The sequence below is a fragment of the Podarcis filfolensis genome, assembly GCF_964270895.1.
Source record: "Podarcis filfolensis genome assembly, chromosome: 8".
NCBI classification, from domain to species: domain Eukaryota; kingdom Metazoa; phylum Chordata; class Lepidosauria; order Squamata; family Lacertidae; genus Podarcis; species Podarcis filfolensis.
Window position 1 is genome coordinate 25649726 of NC_139611.1, and position 16029 is coordinate 25665754.

The following is a 16029-nucleotide window of genomic DNA, read 5'->3' on the forward strand; positions in this document are numbered from 1 at the left end:
AATAATAATGTTAAAAATGGGCAAGAATTCGCTGAAGCCCAAAGGCTGTTACATCACCCACCAGAGTATGCAAAATGGCAGAGCCAGGTGGACACAGCAAAAATCAACCACCCTGTACATTAATCACACAGGGTACTGCGTGAGCAGGCTTAGAAAGAAATGCCATTGCAGAAGAAGAATATTCCTGAGTTCCATGGCTCTCACGATGAAAGCTGTGGATGTTTTGGTACCTTTCAGATTTCAGTGTGTAAACACCAGATCCTTCTTCTATCATCAAGGTCAGTGACCAGGTCAAAATCTGCCACTGGGCTGTCCTGAAAAAGCCAAGGCAGGTCCATGTCCTTTCAGGAAGGTGGAGATGGGCAGGGGTCAGTCTGACATGCTGCATTTGGAACTCCTGTGATGTTCTAATGGGTGGGCAAAGATGCAAAGGGAGCAGCTCCCGGGGTCCTATAAATTGGAGAGTGGCGATGCAAAAGACAGAATTTCCCACCTGTCCATGACAAGCTGCAACTGGCAAAACCTTGGGATAAAGATGAGAAGCCATGGGCTGGGCATACCCAGGATTTTTTTTTGAGGGGGCAGTCAAAGTTGTTGCGCTGTTTTTTAAGGAAATCAAGTTGTCGAGCTTTTCTTGGGAAATCCCGGGTAAAAATACCCTGTAAATAGAAGATCGCAGGTAGGGTGAGGACAAACCTTGACAGAAGTAAGCACAGCACTGAAGTCCATGGAGCTTAGTGCCAGGAAACAAAGGAAAATTGTAATGGTGTTGAGCCTAATAGATAAACTACGATGCAACTGCGATGTGCATAGCTGCCCCCGGGTTCCTTTGCCTTGAACGGCTGCCTGTAGGCAACAATTCAACAGCATCACGGAGGCGCTGTTGCGAGAAGAAAGCTGCACCTGTTGAACCTGTGCGGGGGGGGGGGAGCAGAAGGAGGACCCCAACCCAGATAGTACCGTGGCTTTAGAGCGGGAGTGGGGGGCGCGGATGAAGCAGAACCTCCCTGCGCCGGAAATTAGAGCCGTTACCCTTTTAAGACTCCCTGGCGCTGGGCGGGGAGGAGGCGCGGCCTAAGCTCGGGACCACGCCCACCCTTATAAAAAGAGGCTGCGTCTCTCGTCCGCCTTCATTGAGCCAGGAAGTCGCGGTCGGGAGAGGTGCCGGGAGATGGCAGCGGCGGCGCGTGCGCAGTAACGACGCTGCGGGGAGACGGGACATGTCGAGCCCCGGCGCTGCCCTACGGGTAAGGGCGGGAGGCAGGCTGCGTGAACGGAGAGGACGTGAGGATTCGGGGACACGTGTAGATTATTATTTTTTTATGGCGTCAGCATAGCCCGGGCCGGGGCAGTGGGAACGCAGCGGCGCCTCTCTGGGGCGGGCTGGAGACTTTGGGTGGCGACGGAGCGCCCGACGGGGCTTCGCCTCTTCGTGGGTCAGATGCTGATGCTGCTGCCGCCGCCACTGCGAAGGGGCGAGAGCGCGACCCGCCTTGCCCGCCGCTCGGTTCCCTCCCGCCAAGGTTGGCCGGGCTGTTCCGTCCTGCCCGTCGAGGCAGCCTCCGCCTGCGGAAGGGCGGCTTAGTCATCCCCGCCCTGGAAGGAGGACCGGCGGCGGCGGCGGAGAGGAGGGCAACGGGGCACCTGCCGCGCAGGTAGGGCGAGGGCCGTTGCCACGCAACCGCCCGGGCGGAGGCGGCGAGCTGCTGCCCGACGGGGCCTCCCTGTCTCCTCTGCCTCCTGCCCTTCGCTCCCTGGCCCGCTCCCGAAGGGCTTCTCCGGTGCACGGACCCGGGCGGGTCTCTTTCTGCCGCGGCAGGTGTGGAGCGCAAGCCCGCCCTCCGCTCCCACCTCTTCAGGATCGGTGCCTTCAGCAGTGGCGAAAACGTTTTGCACAGGATGCAGAGGAGAGGGACTTGGGGGACACCTAGAACGCGACGTCACCCCCCCTTCTTGTGCCTGCGCGGTGTCAGGCTCCCTTGTCGCCGCCTGGCTGGGAAACTGAGGCACTGGCAGGGAAAGGCTGGTGGGGCAAACGGCAGCCATTGTCTCACTGGTGCCAGCCTCTGGGCTGGGGCAGAGGAGGGGTCCCTGCAGCGGGAGCAGCGCAAGGTGGTGGGTGGCAGCTTGAGCTGCCACTGAGCCCCAGGCCTCCTCTGCATCTTGGGTTTCCATGACATTTTCCTTAGAAGCTGGTATTTTCCTGTGATCCAAATGATAGCAGTCAAACATGAAAGAGGGAGCGATTTCTGTGCCTGTTTTCCCTGGCCTTGGAAGCTTGGTGCTTGCATGTGTGCCATTTCTTCCTAGGTGCAGATAGGGCTGTCCTGGTTGGTCCTGTTGGGGTGACTGTTGACGCCAGTTAAGGTTAGGTTGTCTCTCAGCCCCTGCATATGTCTACTTGGACATGAGCATCACGAAGGTTGCTGTGCAAGCGCATTGAGGACTACAGCCTTAAATCCCTAATTTTTGAAACCTGGTGTTGCACCCTGGCTGCGGCTCAAGAGGTCTTGTGCACAATGGCCTTTAAATGGCTTGACCAGCATGCTGCTTCATCTCTGCCTGCAGGTTTTCAGTTCTTAATATTTACTGGGTTGTGGTGAATTCTGCACCTCCACCGGTTTATAGAAAGGCGCGTTTCGGCAAGGCAGAAGGTAGGGCCAGTTCCGAGGGGGCAGAACAGTGCACTTGAGGCCACAGGGCGTTATTTCTGAAGATGGTTCTGCTACTGTGATGGCCCTTGGTGCAGCAAATTCCCTTACTCTTGAGAAGGCACATTTGCTGAGGGGCACTGTTGATATGTGTACTTGTATGCACTGCTTTTTGTGCTTGTTGGACTCCCAACTTGCAGCAGCTGGCATAACCAGTGGTCACTGAGGGATAATGGCAGCTGGAGTTCTGCAACACATTGCTGAGGGTACCATGTTGGTTATTAGCTCAGAACTATTCAGATAGGAAAGGGGGTGGATTTGGGGATTTAGTGTGTTCCAGTTCCGTGTGCAGGAAATGGAGAGTGGTCAGCCTTTCCATCGGTGGGCAAAGGCCCCTCAGGACTGGCCAGGAGCCTGCCCATGTTCTCAAGTGTGCAAGCACCAGGCTAGTTGAGTGAGAAGAGACTTTGGTGTAAAATTGCTTTGCCTTATCTTGCTGAAATCTGCAAGGGGTGTGTGTTTGAAAGCAGCTGATGTGTTGGACCAGCCTCCCGTAGTTGGCTGATGCTGATGGGACTTGTAGTCCAACAAATCTGGAGGCAGCAGGCGGGCGAAGGCTGACTTGTATCCTGGGGTGATCAATCTTGTTCTTTAATGGTTTTGATTCTGGTCAGTCAGAGGGAGAGGGAGGCATCTGACAACCCCCGAACTCTAAAGGGGCGAAGAATCTTCTACTGCTTCTTTGGCAACAAATGTGGAGTCTATTATCACTGCTGTCTAATGTGGGAGCTCTCATAAGTTGTCACGTCCAGGACACACACACACCGAGTTTCTTCTTTAATTGATTTAATTTTTTTAAAAAACAATTGCATCTTCAGAGTCAATCTGACAAAGATGTTGGAGAGTCCAAGTTGCATTTCTTGTGCAGAAAATACACACTTGCCACAATGTACTTCCCCAGTTTCATTGTGGAGATGTAAGCATCTACAAAGTGGGTTGAGTTCTGTTGTGTTGAATATCCCATGTCTGTTCCAGTTCTTACCATGAGGCCAAAGGTGATAAACTGGCCTCCAAACATCCTCTATTTATGGGTGGGTGGGAGAGCTTTGGGCATCAGTGCTTCTCAACATCTGAGATGCCAAACTAACTTCTGAGCTTTGGAGTAGCTTTAAGGCTCATATCACAGACAGGACAATTGCGGTGGAGATTCCTCCCAGAGGCAGGCCAGGGGGAAGATTTGAACCAGGGACTTCAGAAGTCAGCCTCTTGGCTGTGCTTCTCCCTCCCAAGCAGCCCCCTTCCACTTTTGGGGTCATTTCCAGGGGTACACACTATTGCCAGGGCCCATGACCCCGGGGTCCTTCTGCAAGCAAAATCCAGCCTAAACCCCCACTGTGCTCGCCACTCAGTGTTGAAAATGCAAGAGGAAAGGTGGCTCTTCTTTCCTAAATAAGGGGTTCCTTGAGACAAGGTTGCCACCTTTAAAGGCCATGGTGGGTTTCAGGAGCTTCTCAGCTCCCAAGAAAGAAAGGTCTGCTTTGTTGCCGTCCATCCAGCAAGGGATTCCCTCTTGGACTCACCAGACCATCTCCCCATGCCTCGCATGTCTATCTCTTCACCGCCACCCCAAATCCTGGTCTTGCTTTGCTCAGTTCTTCTGCCTCAGATGTAAGTTTTCTTTCTGCATCTCTGAACAAACCCAGGGCTTGCTCTTGTGCTCTCATAGGTTTGGGGGGGGGAGGGACATACCAGAGTTTGTAAGTATGTGCAGAGTTCAGCGTCCATGTAGGGAGAAGTCAAGGGTTTAGCCCTTGTGGGCTTGTTTGGCGTGTGAGGATATCTGGGGAGCTCTTCAAAAGGCACTGTGGCGCAGGACTCCATAAAACACGAGTGCCCCTTAGAGTTGGAAGGGACCCCGAGTGTCTGGGAAAACCCAGCCAGATGGGCAGGGTATAATTAAATTAATAATAATAATAATAATAATAATAATAATAATAATAATAATATGTCCAGGCCTCTGCAATGCAGGAGTCCTGTATGGAAATCGAACCTGTGACCTTGGCAGTATCAGAACTACACTCTAACCAACCAAGCTAACCTCAAGGGTAAATGACGTATTTGAGTCCAGTAACGTTATCTGGGTGCATTTTCAGGAGTTTCACGGGTGGTGCTGGTTGTTTTGCAGAATTTAGCTTTTCGTGGCCGAATTTTGCCTCCATTGTCAAACCCTCACCATCATCTTCTCCGATCTTCTTTCTCTGCTGCCTTTTGCATTGATCTGTGCAGCTGCCCCTTGGCTGTCAAAATCCCCTCCCACCTGTGCATTTCTCCCTTGAAAATTCAACCCCGCTCCCTTTGGGGTTTCTAGGGCTCTACTCCTTCTGTGTCCCCAGGCAGTCGGATGTTTCTGTGGGTCAGCCTGTTCCATTATGCTCAGTATGCTACACCTCTTCCAGCGTGCAGGAGACATGACTTGTGCCCAGGCACATAGGCCCACGTGCAAAAGCCCTGTTGGGTTCCTGAGCATCAGACATGTGGACCAGGGCACACCTGCTTCCCCTTTCACAATCGCACCCCTCTGTGTGTGGGTGGCTTCCATCTGTGATGGGCTGCAGCCGGCAATAGCCCTAGCAACTTCAGGAAATAAAGAGAGGCTCTTGCATGTTGGCCCAGGGTCTTGTTAAGGTTTCTTGTGTTGCTCTGCAGAGGCAGGCAGTCTTGTGGAAGCACTGCAAATGAGCTGGAAGGTATAGCTGGACAGCCCTGGGCACTCGCACCTCACAAGACTTCCCCACCGCTTCTCATATTTACTCCCGAATCTGAGCAAACAAACAATCAGGTTTTCTCTGCATTGACGTTTGCTCTGATTTATTGCTTAAAGAAGAGGGCTTTCCTGGGCAAAACCGCTCGGAACAAGTGCCTAGGAAGTGTGGGCAAAGCAGGAATCTGCTTTTTTATTTTACTGCCTTCCCTCGACACTCAAAAGTGGCGAGCAAGCAGCCTTGAAACACTGCAACACCCTCCAGCATTTGCAAGCAGCACTTGGAGGGGAAACCACAGGAAATTATAAACGCAGAAATTGAGCGGCATCAGGAAACTGGTTTTTTCAGGCTCTCCTCACCTTAAGAGTCCAGGGGTGGGGGAACGGAACAGGAAGCCTGTTGAGGTTTGTGTTGAGTGGTGTGGCTTGCTGTGGGCGGCTGATCCCTTCATTATTTTAAAGAGTAGCGGGTGGGTGGGAAAATACTTAGCAGGACTGAATGGAGGTACGGAGGGGAGGGGCCAGCAGGCTGCAGCTGCAGAAGCCCAGGTGTCTGTTGCAACCTGGAGCCCCGGATGTCCTGGCATCATCTACCTGTGAGCAAAATCCTGCAAGGCTGACGCCACTGGAGATTACGTAAGGGACTGCACAGCACTCCTTTTATGAATTCTAGGAAGGACATGGTACGTGCTACTTGCCAACAGTCCCGTTTGCACTGGGGGGGCGTTTCCTCTTCCCTCCCTCCCTCCCTCCTGGGTTTTATTGGGATCTCAGGAGCGTGTTTTGCGAAAGTGCCTCTGAGTTCAGCTCTGGATAAATCTCAACGGGAGGAGGAGGGAGGAGGAAATGACGTCATGTGGTTGTCAAGCAGGGAAGAGCTGCAGGCTGGGTTTGATGAGTTGGCTGCTAGTAATGGGTCCCTCCCTCCCTCTTTTGAGATTTACTCATGATACTCAGTGGTTAAGCAGGCAAAATTAGGTTACCACTAGAGAGAAAGAGAAGCAGCAGCTGCCTCCACCTCCGCCTCCTCTTCCTCCCTGTGCAAAAGGCAGGCTGGATAAATGCAGCTCTGTGTTCCCCCGAGGGCAGCATGGCGCCTCTCCCGGCACCCTGGCTGAACCACAGGAAGGAATCCCGGTTTTTTTTATCTTGCCAGCCACTTGCTGTGGCCGCAGGAAGGTTTCTTGGCTGGCTGTCCTCTGCCTGATTTATTTATTTTTTTGGCTCTTCATGCAAGATTCCCACCCACCTCCCTTCCTACTTTGCAGATCTCCATCTACTCCTTTTATGTGTTGACAGCATCGCAGGGCCTTTGAATATGTTTCATGGGATACAAGCAGTTAAAACAAAAACCCAGTGCTGCAATAAATGCTACAGTACAGTGGTACCTCGGGTTAAGAACTTAATTCGTTCCGGAGGTCCGTTCTTAACCTGAAACTGTTCTTAACCTGAGGTACCACTTTAGCTAATGGAGCCTCCCGCTGCTGCTGCACCGCTGCCATGCGATTTTCTGTTCTCATCCTGAAGCAACGTTCTTAACCCGAAGTACTATTTCTGGGTTAGCGGAGCCTGTAACCTGAAGTGTCTGTAACCCGAGGTACCACTGTACAGGCAGCCTGTTTAAAGCATCCTTGAGATAGGTTTGGATTTCAGCTGACTTGCAAGTCATTGACCATTCATCCCACCCAATTTTTTCGCCCCCCAAAGGGGACCTGAGATATGTGGCTTCCGGGAATGTCTGTATCCCATTGGTGGGAGCTGGTGGTCAGTGGTGTGGACTGGGAGCTGCCCCCATGGCTGCCCTGTAAGATTTGAGGGCAGCTGAAGCTTCTCTGAAACTCTGGCTCTCATTGAGAGAGGAAAGAGGCAGTGGCTGGACCCCCCAGGGCAGGAGGAATTGGAATCGCCTCCTGGGAACCTGGCAAAGAACTTTCCTCCCTGTGCTGCTTTGATGCCGCAAAAGGACAAAGTTGTTATGGACTGACTGTCCGGACACCTCCTCCCCCCACCCCACCCCCACCTCGTGTATTCAGAATTTGGACACACAGCGGCTTCCTTCAGGGCTTTCAGCCTTCACCTGACTGTGCGTTTTTGTGCTGCCTCACTTTGGGTCCGGTTTTTGCATTTTCTGGGCCATAATCCTATTTGTAGTTTTGGCTCTCCCTTCCAAGGGGGATGGCAGAGCCTGGGTGCCTTCCTCTATGTTCCTTTGCTTTTACTGTTACGCTTGTCATCAGCACCCCGGGCGCTTGTCAGAGTAGCAGAGGTGAGTCTCTGCCCCAAGGAGGCCACAATTGCAGGGAGCAACCCCTTGCCCCCTCTCCCTGAAGAAAGTTTTGTTTTCTTGTAAGCTTACAGACCGTTTAAAAGCCACCTGCTGCGCTACCTGCCTCAGCGACAGTTTCCGCATTAATTTTGTGGGTATCTTGTAAATCCCACCCACCCATCCCCCACCGTCAGAGTCTTTTCCTGGTTGCATAACTTGAAATTCCAGGATGTGCACTCAGGGTACTAATTTTGTTGCCTTCTAAAAAGAATTAGGTTGGGGCAATTGGAAGCATTTGCTGCAAATCCCTGAACTGTGCCCAGAGCCATGGGAGCCCCGGATACCTGGTTCCCTGCACCCAGGGGGTGCGCGCACTGTTATTTAATGATTTCAAAGCGACCTCGACATAAGGCACCCATATTTAGCACCAGAACTCAGCTGCTGCTGCTATGATGATGATGATGATGATGATGATGATGATGATGATGATAATGATGAGAGCCAGTCTCGGCATCAATAATAACATCACCACCATTCTAATGGTGCAGCAATAAAACTGCTAGCACATTTGCAATGCTAAGCAGGGTCTGGTGTGGTTTCAAACTGGATAGGGAACTGCGTTTTGAGATTGCTTTATTGGAGAGGGTTGGACTGGATGACCTTTGGGGGTCCCTTCCAGTTCTGTGATTCTGTCCCTCCATTTTGGTGAGCTTTGGGCTGACTTCCTTCCCTTTTTCTCTGCCCTCCCCCCATCCCAGTTTGGCTCTTATAGCATTGCGGGTGCCCCTTTCTTGGTGGCTTCCATTTGTAGAAAATGGGTTTACGTCTGCTTCACTTTCTTTTGAGGAGGGAGGAACTGGGCAATAAAACCATCCCCAACCCCACCCCACCCACCCCCGCCACAGCCGCCAGACTCCTGAAAAAGGCCAGGGAGTGGGAGGATCTTTCCGTCCTCGTAGATGTGCTGATGGCAGTGGAGGCTCCGCATTCCAGAACGGTTTCAAAACGAGAGCTGGTTGCACAACACCCCTGCGGGCGCTGCAGGGGGCAGGCTGGCACAAGGTGTTCTGTGCTTTCCAGGTTTGGCACAGCACACGGAGGGATTTTCATAGAGCCTGAGCAGGAGCGTGCAGCTGGCCTGATCCCCACAACCTTGGGGGGGGGCCAGGGCCGTTAACAAGTGTCCCGGGGCATGTGTCCCCCTCTTGGCTTTCGCAAGATGGCAAATGGGGTCTGTTTGCCCAGAAGGTTACCTGCCCCATCTCTTCAGGGGGTGTGGAGGGAGGTTCTTATGTTTACTTTGGTGGGCCTGTGCCTTGTGCTGGAGACATACTTTATTTTGCAATGCTGATACAGTGGTACCTTGGGTTAAGAACTTAATTCGTTCCGGAGGTCCGTTCTTAACCTGAACCTGTTCTTAACCTGAGGAACCATTTTAGCTAATGGGGCCTCCCGCTGCTGCCGCGCCTCCGCCGCATGATTTCTGTTCTCATCCTGAAGCAAAGTTCTTAACCTGAGGCACTATTTCTGGATTAGCAGAGTCTGTAACCTGAAGCATCTGTAACCTGAAGTACCACTGTATACCGTGTTTTGATTAGAAAGAAAGTGCCCATTTGCAGTGCCGAGAGGAGGAGGGACAGGGAGCAGGGAGCAGGGTTTGAAATTCGCCACGCGCTTTTTGTACCTGTCTGTCGGCCGCTTGTGGCCAAGTGAAGGTGCCCGGGCCCCAGGATGGCCCCTGGTGTCACTTCTGTCTGGAGGCACATGCCTGGGGATCCTTGGATCTTGACTGTTTTCACACTCTGGCAACGCACCCTGTAGAATTCCATCCGTTATTTTTTATCTGCACAATCGGAATGAATTTCGGGAACCGAAAAGTCGTATTGAAACATGGCTCCCTAAATGGGGACTAGGCGTTACGCGTTGGCGGCTATAACCCTGGTTTAAGGAGCTGTTTGGCGCCTAACTTGTATAGCTGATTTAAATATCTGAGTACTGCCAAAGGAGCGCGCTCTCTTTCTCTTATACCCTTCCAAACCCAGCATCACTTAAAGCAGCTGGAGCGGGGGCGGGACTGGGGGCGGGTAGCAGTGCCGGGAAGGAGTCTGCACTGGGGATATGGGGAGCCGTAGCCACTTCCGGACTCCCTGAATGCCATTTTCCTGCCCCACCATCACCAAGAGGCTCCTTTGAAGCTTTAAATCTGGGCTCGGGACCCTGAGGGTTTGTGAACCAGTGACAATGGGAGCTGGAGCCCAGCAATTTCTAGATGTCCATTCGGGTTCCCCTATCACCCTCCCCTTTAAACAAAACACCAGGAGACCTGATGGCGGCGTTTCCTGCATATGTGAAAATGTTTGCCCACTCCGAGTGAGGGCAATGCTTCCTGCCGTCGCTCTGAACAGGCTATGTAATATGATCGTGCCAGGGCTCAAATCATGGTGTGTATGGGGGAGGAAGGGTAGCGCTCCAGGATTCCCTCCCAGCCTTTACCCAGAGATGCCGCTGGGGATTGACGCAGGAACCTTCTGCACTCCAAGCAGATGCTCTGCCACTGAACCGAGCTACAAGGAGGGCCTTTGACCTAGAATTGCTACACAAGCCAGCTTCTCCTTCTGCTGGCTGTTTTGAGCCTTGAAAAGTTCTTCCTGGGTTGACCTTTGTTGGCTCTGCTGCACGGGACTAACACACCCTTGTCTGTCTGTCTTCCCCCTCTTTTAAAGGCTGCTGAAGTAGCTGGCTACCTAGCGAGGACAGTGGACTTCTGAAAGCGCAGACGTCAGCCAAGCAGCATGTCCACGGCCGGCATTGCAGCTCCGGAGATGAGAGTCCCCTTGAAGAGCAGCTTCCTCCACAAGGGGCAAGGCATTGGGAGCCTCAAGCCCTGTTGGGGAGGCCATTTTGAAAAGTGAGTCTTCCTTCAGGGAGGGTACCAGATCTTTTCTCCCACTCACACCACTTTCTTGCACATGGGTATGGGCTAGTGATGGTGGTTGGGTCTTTTGTGGCTGTCCCTGCTTCACCTACAGATGCCCTCCTTTCTCTCTCCTGGTGGAGTATCGGGTCAGGTTTAAGGTGCTGCTTTTGACCTTTAAAGCCCTTTGTGGCTTAGGGCCCTTGTATCTATGGGACCGTCTCCCCTGGTATGCCCCGCAGAGGACCTTAAGCTCCTTGAATAATCATAGTTTAGAGGTCCCGGGCTCTAAGGAAGTCAGATTATCCTCCACCAGGGCCAGGGCCTTCTCTGTGATGGCTCCGACCTGGTGGAATGCTCTGTCCCATGAGACCAGGGCCCTGCAGGATGTAACTTCCTCCCGCAGGGCCTGTAAGACAGAGCTATTCCGCCTGACTTTCAATTTGAATTTAGCCTGATCTTTTATTCCCCTTCCTTCCCTCCCCTTTTTATGAAGATTACCCACTCTGGGATCCCACAGCTAATTCTCCCCTGGTCTCCTCGCTGGCCCAAATAGGACTAATTTAGCCAGCTAGCCCTGGTGATGATCTAATGTTTATTGGATGGATTTCCCCCCCTAAATTGATTTTTGAATTCTGAATTTATTGTTATTCACGTTTCATACTGTATTTTATGCTGTTTTTTTTGTTGTTGCATCAATTAAGTGTTTTAAATTTGTTGTTAGATGCCCTGAGCCTGGTTTTCTGAACCGGGAAGGGCGGGGTATAAATAAAAATTTATTTATTTATTTATTTATTATTTCAGCCCTTTCTTTAACATGGAGCCCGTAGCAATGGCCTACAATCTGAACTCGTCCGCACAGCATCATTTAACGTCCATCGGTAGGTACCTGGCGCCGCCGTCAACCTCAGATTTATTTGTGTTGCAGCTCAGAGCTTTTCTGTTGTGAATCCCCCTCCTCCTTCCACCAGCAATTCAGTTCCTGAAGATACCTGTTTTTATTATTATTATTGAAGAGGAAGAGGAAGGTTAGCAGGCAGCAGAAAAACCAGCAGTCTTGGCAGCCAGAGCCCTGAGTGCCCCATGCTGTCTTGCTTTTAATAATAATAATAATACCCAAGAATAAGGAACATAAAGAAATACTGTTACAGCAAGTTGAAGGCAGCATTGCCACCGAGTTTGTTGTTCCAGAAAGATACAAAAAAACCTACACCATTCTTTCCATAAACTTGTTAGGATAGTTTATATGCATTATTTTGTAACAAGTAACCTTAAGCATAGTTATTACAGACCAAATCGTATCAGTCCGTTCAGATGTAGTAGGAGATAGGCTTTTGCCCGATTTTTTTAGCTGTAATCTTAGCAGCGGTTAATCGGGTTTTGAACACTAATTCTTGATTGTTTACTGGAATAACGTGTTTTAGATAGCCAAGCAGAAATATTTTTGGTTCCGAGGGCATATGATATATGATATCCTAACACATCAGAGATACCGGCCTGAACGGATTTCCAGGGTATTTCTATTTGAGAGCAGTTCCAAAAGATGTGTATGTGAACTGCTTTATTTAATCCACGTCTCCAGCATTTATCTGATACTATCTATCTATAGATCAATTTATAAGGTGTTAAATACCATCGAGCGAAGGTTTTAAAGTAGTTCTCCTGAAATTATATTAGAACGGAAGTTGTCCGAAATCCAGATCCATTCCTTCCTGGCTGTTCTTTGATCTAAATCCTCATATATGTTATAAATACTATATGCATGTGTATCTAGATCTGACTATATACATGCGCCCATCTGAGTGCACAATTGAGGCCAAATGGCTCTGAGGTCAGGGAGGCTTGTGATACCTCACCCAGCAGTGCTGAGAGGGATGGAGTCAAGGAGTGGCTTTTGCCATGTCTGTGAGGCTCCCAGAGACACCCGGTTGACCACTTTGGAGGCTGGGCCCTACTTGGGCTCCACCCAGCCCCTTTTAATAGAATTGCAGAGTTCTCAGGGGACCCCAACAACCATCTAGTCGTCTAAGAACATGGCAGAGGAGGCGGGGTTTATCCATCTCTCCTAGCCAGTGGGGCCTCCATGTTCAGAAGTAGTCTACCAGTCTCAATAAATGCCATGTGCTGGCAATGAACAGCCGGGTGTATCTGGCTTTCTCCACTGCGAGGTGCTGGGCAGAGGCAGCACCTCTGCGGCCTCATCCAGCAGCAACGCTCTCTCTCTCCTTTGAGGAAAGTTGCGCATAAGGTGCCCTGTATCTTGAGATTAGTAACTCACCCTTCTGTCCCTCTCCCTCTCAGGCCACATTTCAGACCCTAATCCAGCACAGAACGGCGGCAGTGACAAGCCCAGCCCCAACGGCGAGAGGCCAGAGGATCGCGGCCTAGTCCCCGCCTTCGGCAGACTCTCCCTCGCCGCGTCCAATGAGGCGGCTCCCCCCACCCCCACCAAGGGTGGGCCGTCGTTCTCCTTCCCCCTGGCACCTCCAGGTGCCGAGCGAAGCACCCGCCCGCTGCCCCCACTGCCCATCCCGGAGGATTTCGTGCACGACGACGTGGACCGGGAGGTGGAGTTCCTCACCAGCTCTGACACGGACTTTTTGCTGGAGGAGTGCAGCGGCCCTGCCTTCAAGCCTGCCACCTATGGCAGGCGGAGCTTCCGGGGCTGTGGGCAAATAAACTATGCTTACTTCGACGCCCCGGCGGGATCGAAGGCGGAAGAGCCTCCCTCCGCTAAGCCGAGCGGGTGTCCGGCTGGGGTCTGTGCTGCTGCTGCTGCTGCTGCTGCTGTTCCTCCTCCTCCTCCTCCTCCGGCTCCCACGGCGCATCAGCTCCACCGCCGGTTGCGGCGCTCGCATTCCGGGCCAGCTGGGTCCTTCCACAAACCGGTGGTGAGGGTCTCCAGCCACTTCCGCCGGGCGTCTCCCAGCTCGGACGATGACAAGCCTGAGGTCCCGCCCAGGGTGCCCATCCCACCCAGGGTGCTGAAGCCCGACTACCGGAGGTGGTCCGCCGAAGTGGCTTCAGGCGCCTACAGCGACGAGGACAAACCGCCCAAGGTCCCCCCGAGGGAGCCTCTGTCCTGCAGCAACTCCCGCACGCCCAGCCCCAAGAGCCTGCCCTCGTACCTCAACGGCATCATGCCGCCCACCCAGAGCTTTGCCCCGGACCCCAAGTACGTCAGCAGCAAAGCGCTGCAGCGGCAGCACAGCGAGGGCTCGGGCAGCCGGGTGCCCTGCATCCTGCCCATCATTGAGAACGGCAAGAAGGTCAGCTCCACCCACTACTACCTGCTGCCCGAAAGGCCCCCCTACCTGGACAGGTATGAGAAGTTCTTCCGGGAAGCAGAAGAGGGCAGCAGCCTGAGCGCGGAAGGGCAGCTGCCGCCGTCCCTGTGGCCAGAGGCTCCGGAAGGGGAGGCAGCCAGCCTGGCCGGGATGCTGAACGTCCCGGTCAAGCGCAAGCACTTGCCCTGCATGGTGTCTCCGTAGGGAAGAGGGAGCCTCGCGAGGAAGGAGGCATCGGGGAGCTGGCCACAGGCCTTTTGAGGATGAGGAAGAGGGGCAGAAGCCCAGCCCTCCGGCTTCCGGAGAGGAGCAGGGGGAGGCCCCTCTGTCTGGTGCTGCAGCCGCTGCCTTCGTTGGGCTCGGCTGCCTGGCCCTGGCGGTTCTGGCCCGGGAGAGGACTTGGAGGAGGACTCGAGCGTACATAGCCAGCATTGGCCAGTTGTCATTCAATATTCTTAGAGCAAACTTGCATAAGTAGGGAAAGAATTGCACTCTTGCTAACGGGACAAGCTGCTTCGGCTGGAAGCAGAAGAGGAGAGAAGCCCCATTCAGTATTCTTTTTTCTGCACAGTGGTGGCCACAGTGTGTTTCCGCCCTGCCCCCTTAAAAAAAAAACCCTTTCTGCCAATATTTGCTCTTCTCCCACTGGTGGGGAATCCCAGCAAGAATTGTCCTTGCAGTGGGAAGAGATTTGGGGGTGGGAGGGCTACAGGGAAGTCCACCACCCATTTCTGAGCTTTTTTTGAGCTCGCCTTAGTTTGGATGGGCTGTTCCACATGTTTTAGACTTTTGGTCTGGGGTGGGGAATCTTGCCCCCGGTTCCTAATCTCCACCTACCCACAACCGGCCACTCAGATGCTTGCCACAATTGAACCGGTTCTCCTGTACCCACAGCAGTTGGCTTTGATGAAACCCGAGAAGGACTTTTGTGCACTAGCTTTTGTGGGTTCCACGCGACTGTGTGTGTCCTTGCAGTTGGGTAGCTGGAGCTCAGGCTGAACAGCACCCCGGGTGAAGCAGCAACCCCCCTTTCCCCACCACCCCAATATTTTAAAAAATGGGACCAACTTCTGTTCTCCAGGTGGTTTGGGAGAATGTGTTTATGCATAGCAGTGAGGCACAAGCTGGTCTTGAGCCTGTCTTGTCCAGTGTTCTGCAGGATGGTGGAAGAGGCTGGGCTCGCATTGCTGAGTCTTCTTTGAAGGCAACCCAGTCAGGGTTGGTGAAGGGTGTTGCCGTCTCTCTCCCCGCCCCCCTTGCACACTCGCACGCACACCCACACACCTCCACTTGTTCCCGCAGGCCCCAGGGGGACGGTGCTTTCTGGCCAGGGTCCTGCGTGGCCTTGGCTTTTCCCAATGGACGCAACTGCGGTTTACAGTGTAAAATAAAGTTCGCTTGGGAGCTGTTGTTGCCTCCCGCCCACCCCCACCCCACCCCTCTGAAACCGTCTGGGAAGCTGACTTGTTTCTAGTACAAACTCTAAATGAAGGCAATGTTCACATTCTGGAAATAATATTGATAATAATGCACTGAGAGAGGTCCTGCATCAGGTGTACAGTATTGAGGAAGAATGACGTCATTCACTTTGTATTTTGGAATATTTCCGTGTCTTGGATTTTAATAAAGTTATAATGTACTTATTTATGATAACACTACCTCGGCTGCGTCGTCTTGTGTGCGGGCTCTGTTTCCCTTTCGCAAAAGCGGCAGAGCAGCGAGCTCTCGCCGCCGCCGCCTCCTCCTCCACCTCCTCCTCCCTCCTGGTGCATTTTAGGGGTGCGTCTCCTCGTCTCCCCGTGTTGGCCAATGAGAAGCTCCCTGGAATCATGCTATGCAGCTTATCAAGATTGGGCAGCTTGCCACCGGTGCTTGGTTTCCAGAGCCACCCAGCACGTGGGCAGGCAGGATGTGCAACTCCCAGGGTGTTTCTTGACCTGTCCTGCGTTGTCATTGTGGTTTCTGGGCTGGTGGCAGGGGTTGACACTTCCAGGACGGATTGGGTGGGCAAGCCCTGAAGTCTGTTCCCCACCCTCCAACCCCACAAGGCCTCTCCCTGGCTGGGCTTGCGTTGTGAGAGCTGTGGGGCAGGTAGAAAGCCCTGGGAGATGGAGGGAGAGAAGGGGGCAGCAGAGGACTCAAGCAGAAGA

At 52.8% G+C, this 16029-nt stretch overlaps 1 protein-coding gene across 1 annotated transcript; it reads left to right on the forward strand.

The window, feature by feature from the left end:
* The first annotated feature begins 1120 nt into the window (after positions 1-1120).
* Positions 1121-15535, forward strand: ERRFI1 (ERBB receptor feedback inhibitor 1). The gene is made up of 4 exons (XM_083628794.1): positions 1121-1247; positions 10402-10586; positions 11397-11473; positions 12894-15535. Exons 2-4 carry the CDS (start codon positions 10471-10473, stop codon positions 14081-14083), a joined length of 1383 nt encoding a protein of 460 aa, XP_083484920.1. The 5' UTR covers positions 1121-1247; positions 10402-10470; the 3' UTR covers positions 14084-15535.
* The last annotated feature ends 494 nt before the right edge of the window (positions 15536-16029 follow it).

Bases quoted from the DNA above. Each gene is read 5' to 3' on its own strand.
- ERRFI1 (XM_083628794.1), top strand. From the start codon at position 10,471: ATGTCCACGGCCGGCATTGCAGCTCCGGAGATGAGAGTCCCCTTGAAG. The intron at 10,587-11,396 runs GTGAGTCTTCCT...TTATTATTTCAG, and splicing joins TGGGGAGGCCATTTTGAAAA to CCCTTTCTTTAACATGGAGC. The intron at 11,474-12,893 runs GTAGGTACCTGG...TCTCCCTCTCAG, and splicing joins GCATCATTTAACGTCCATCG to GCCACATTTCAGACCCTAAT.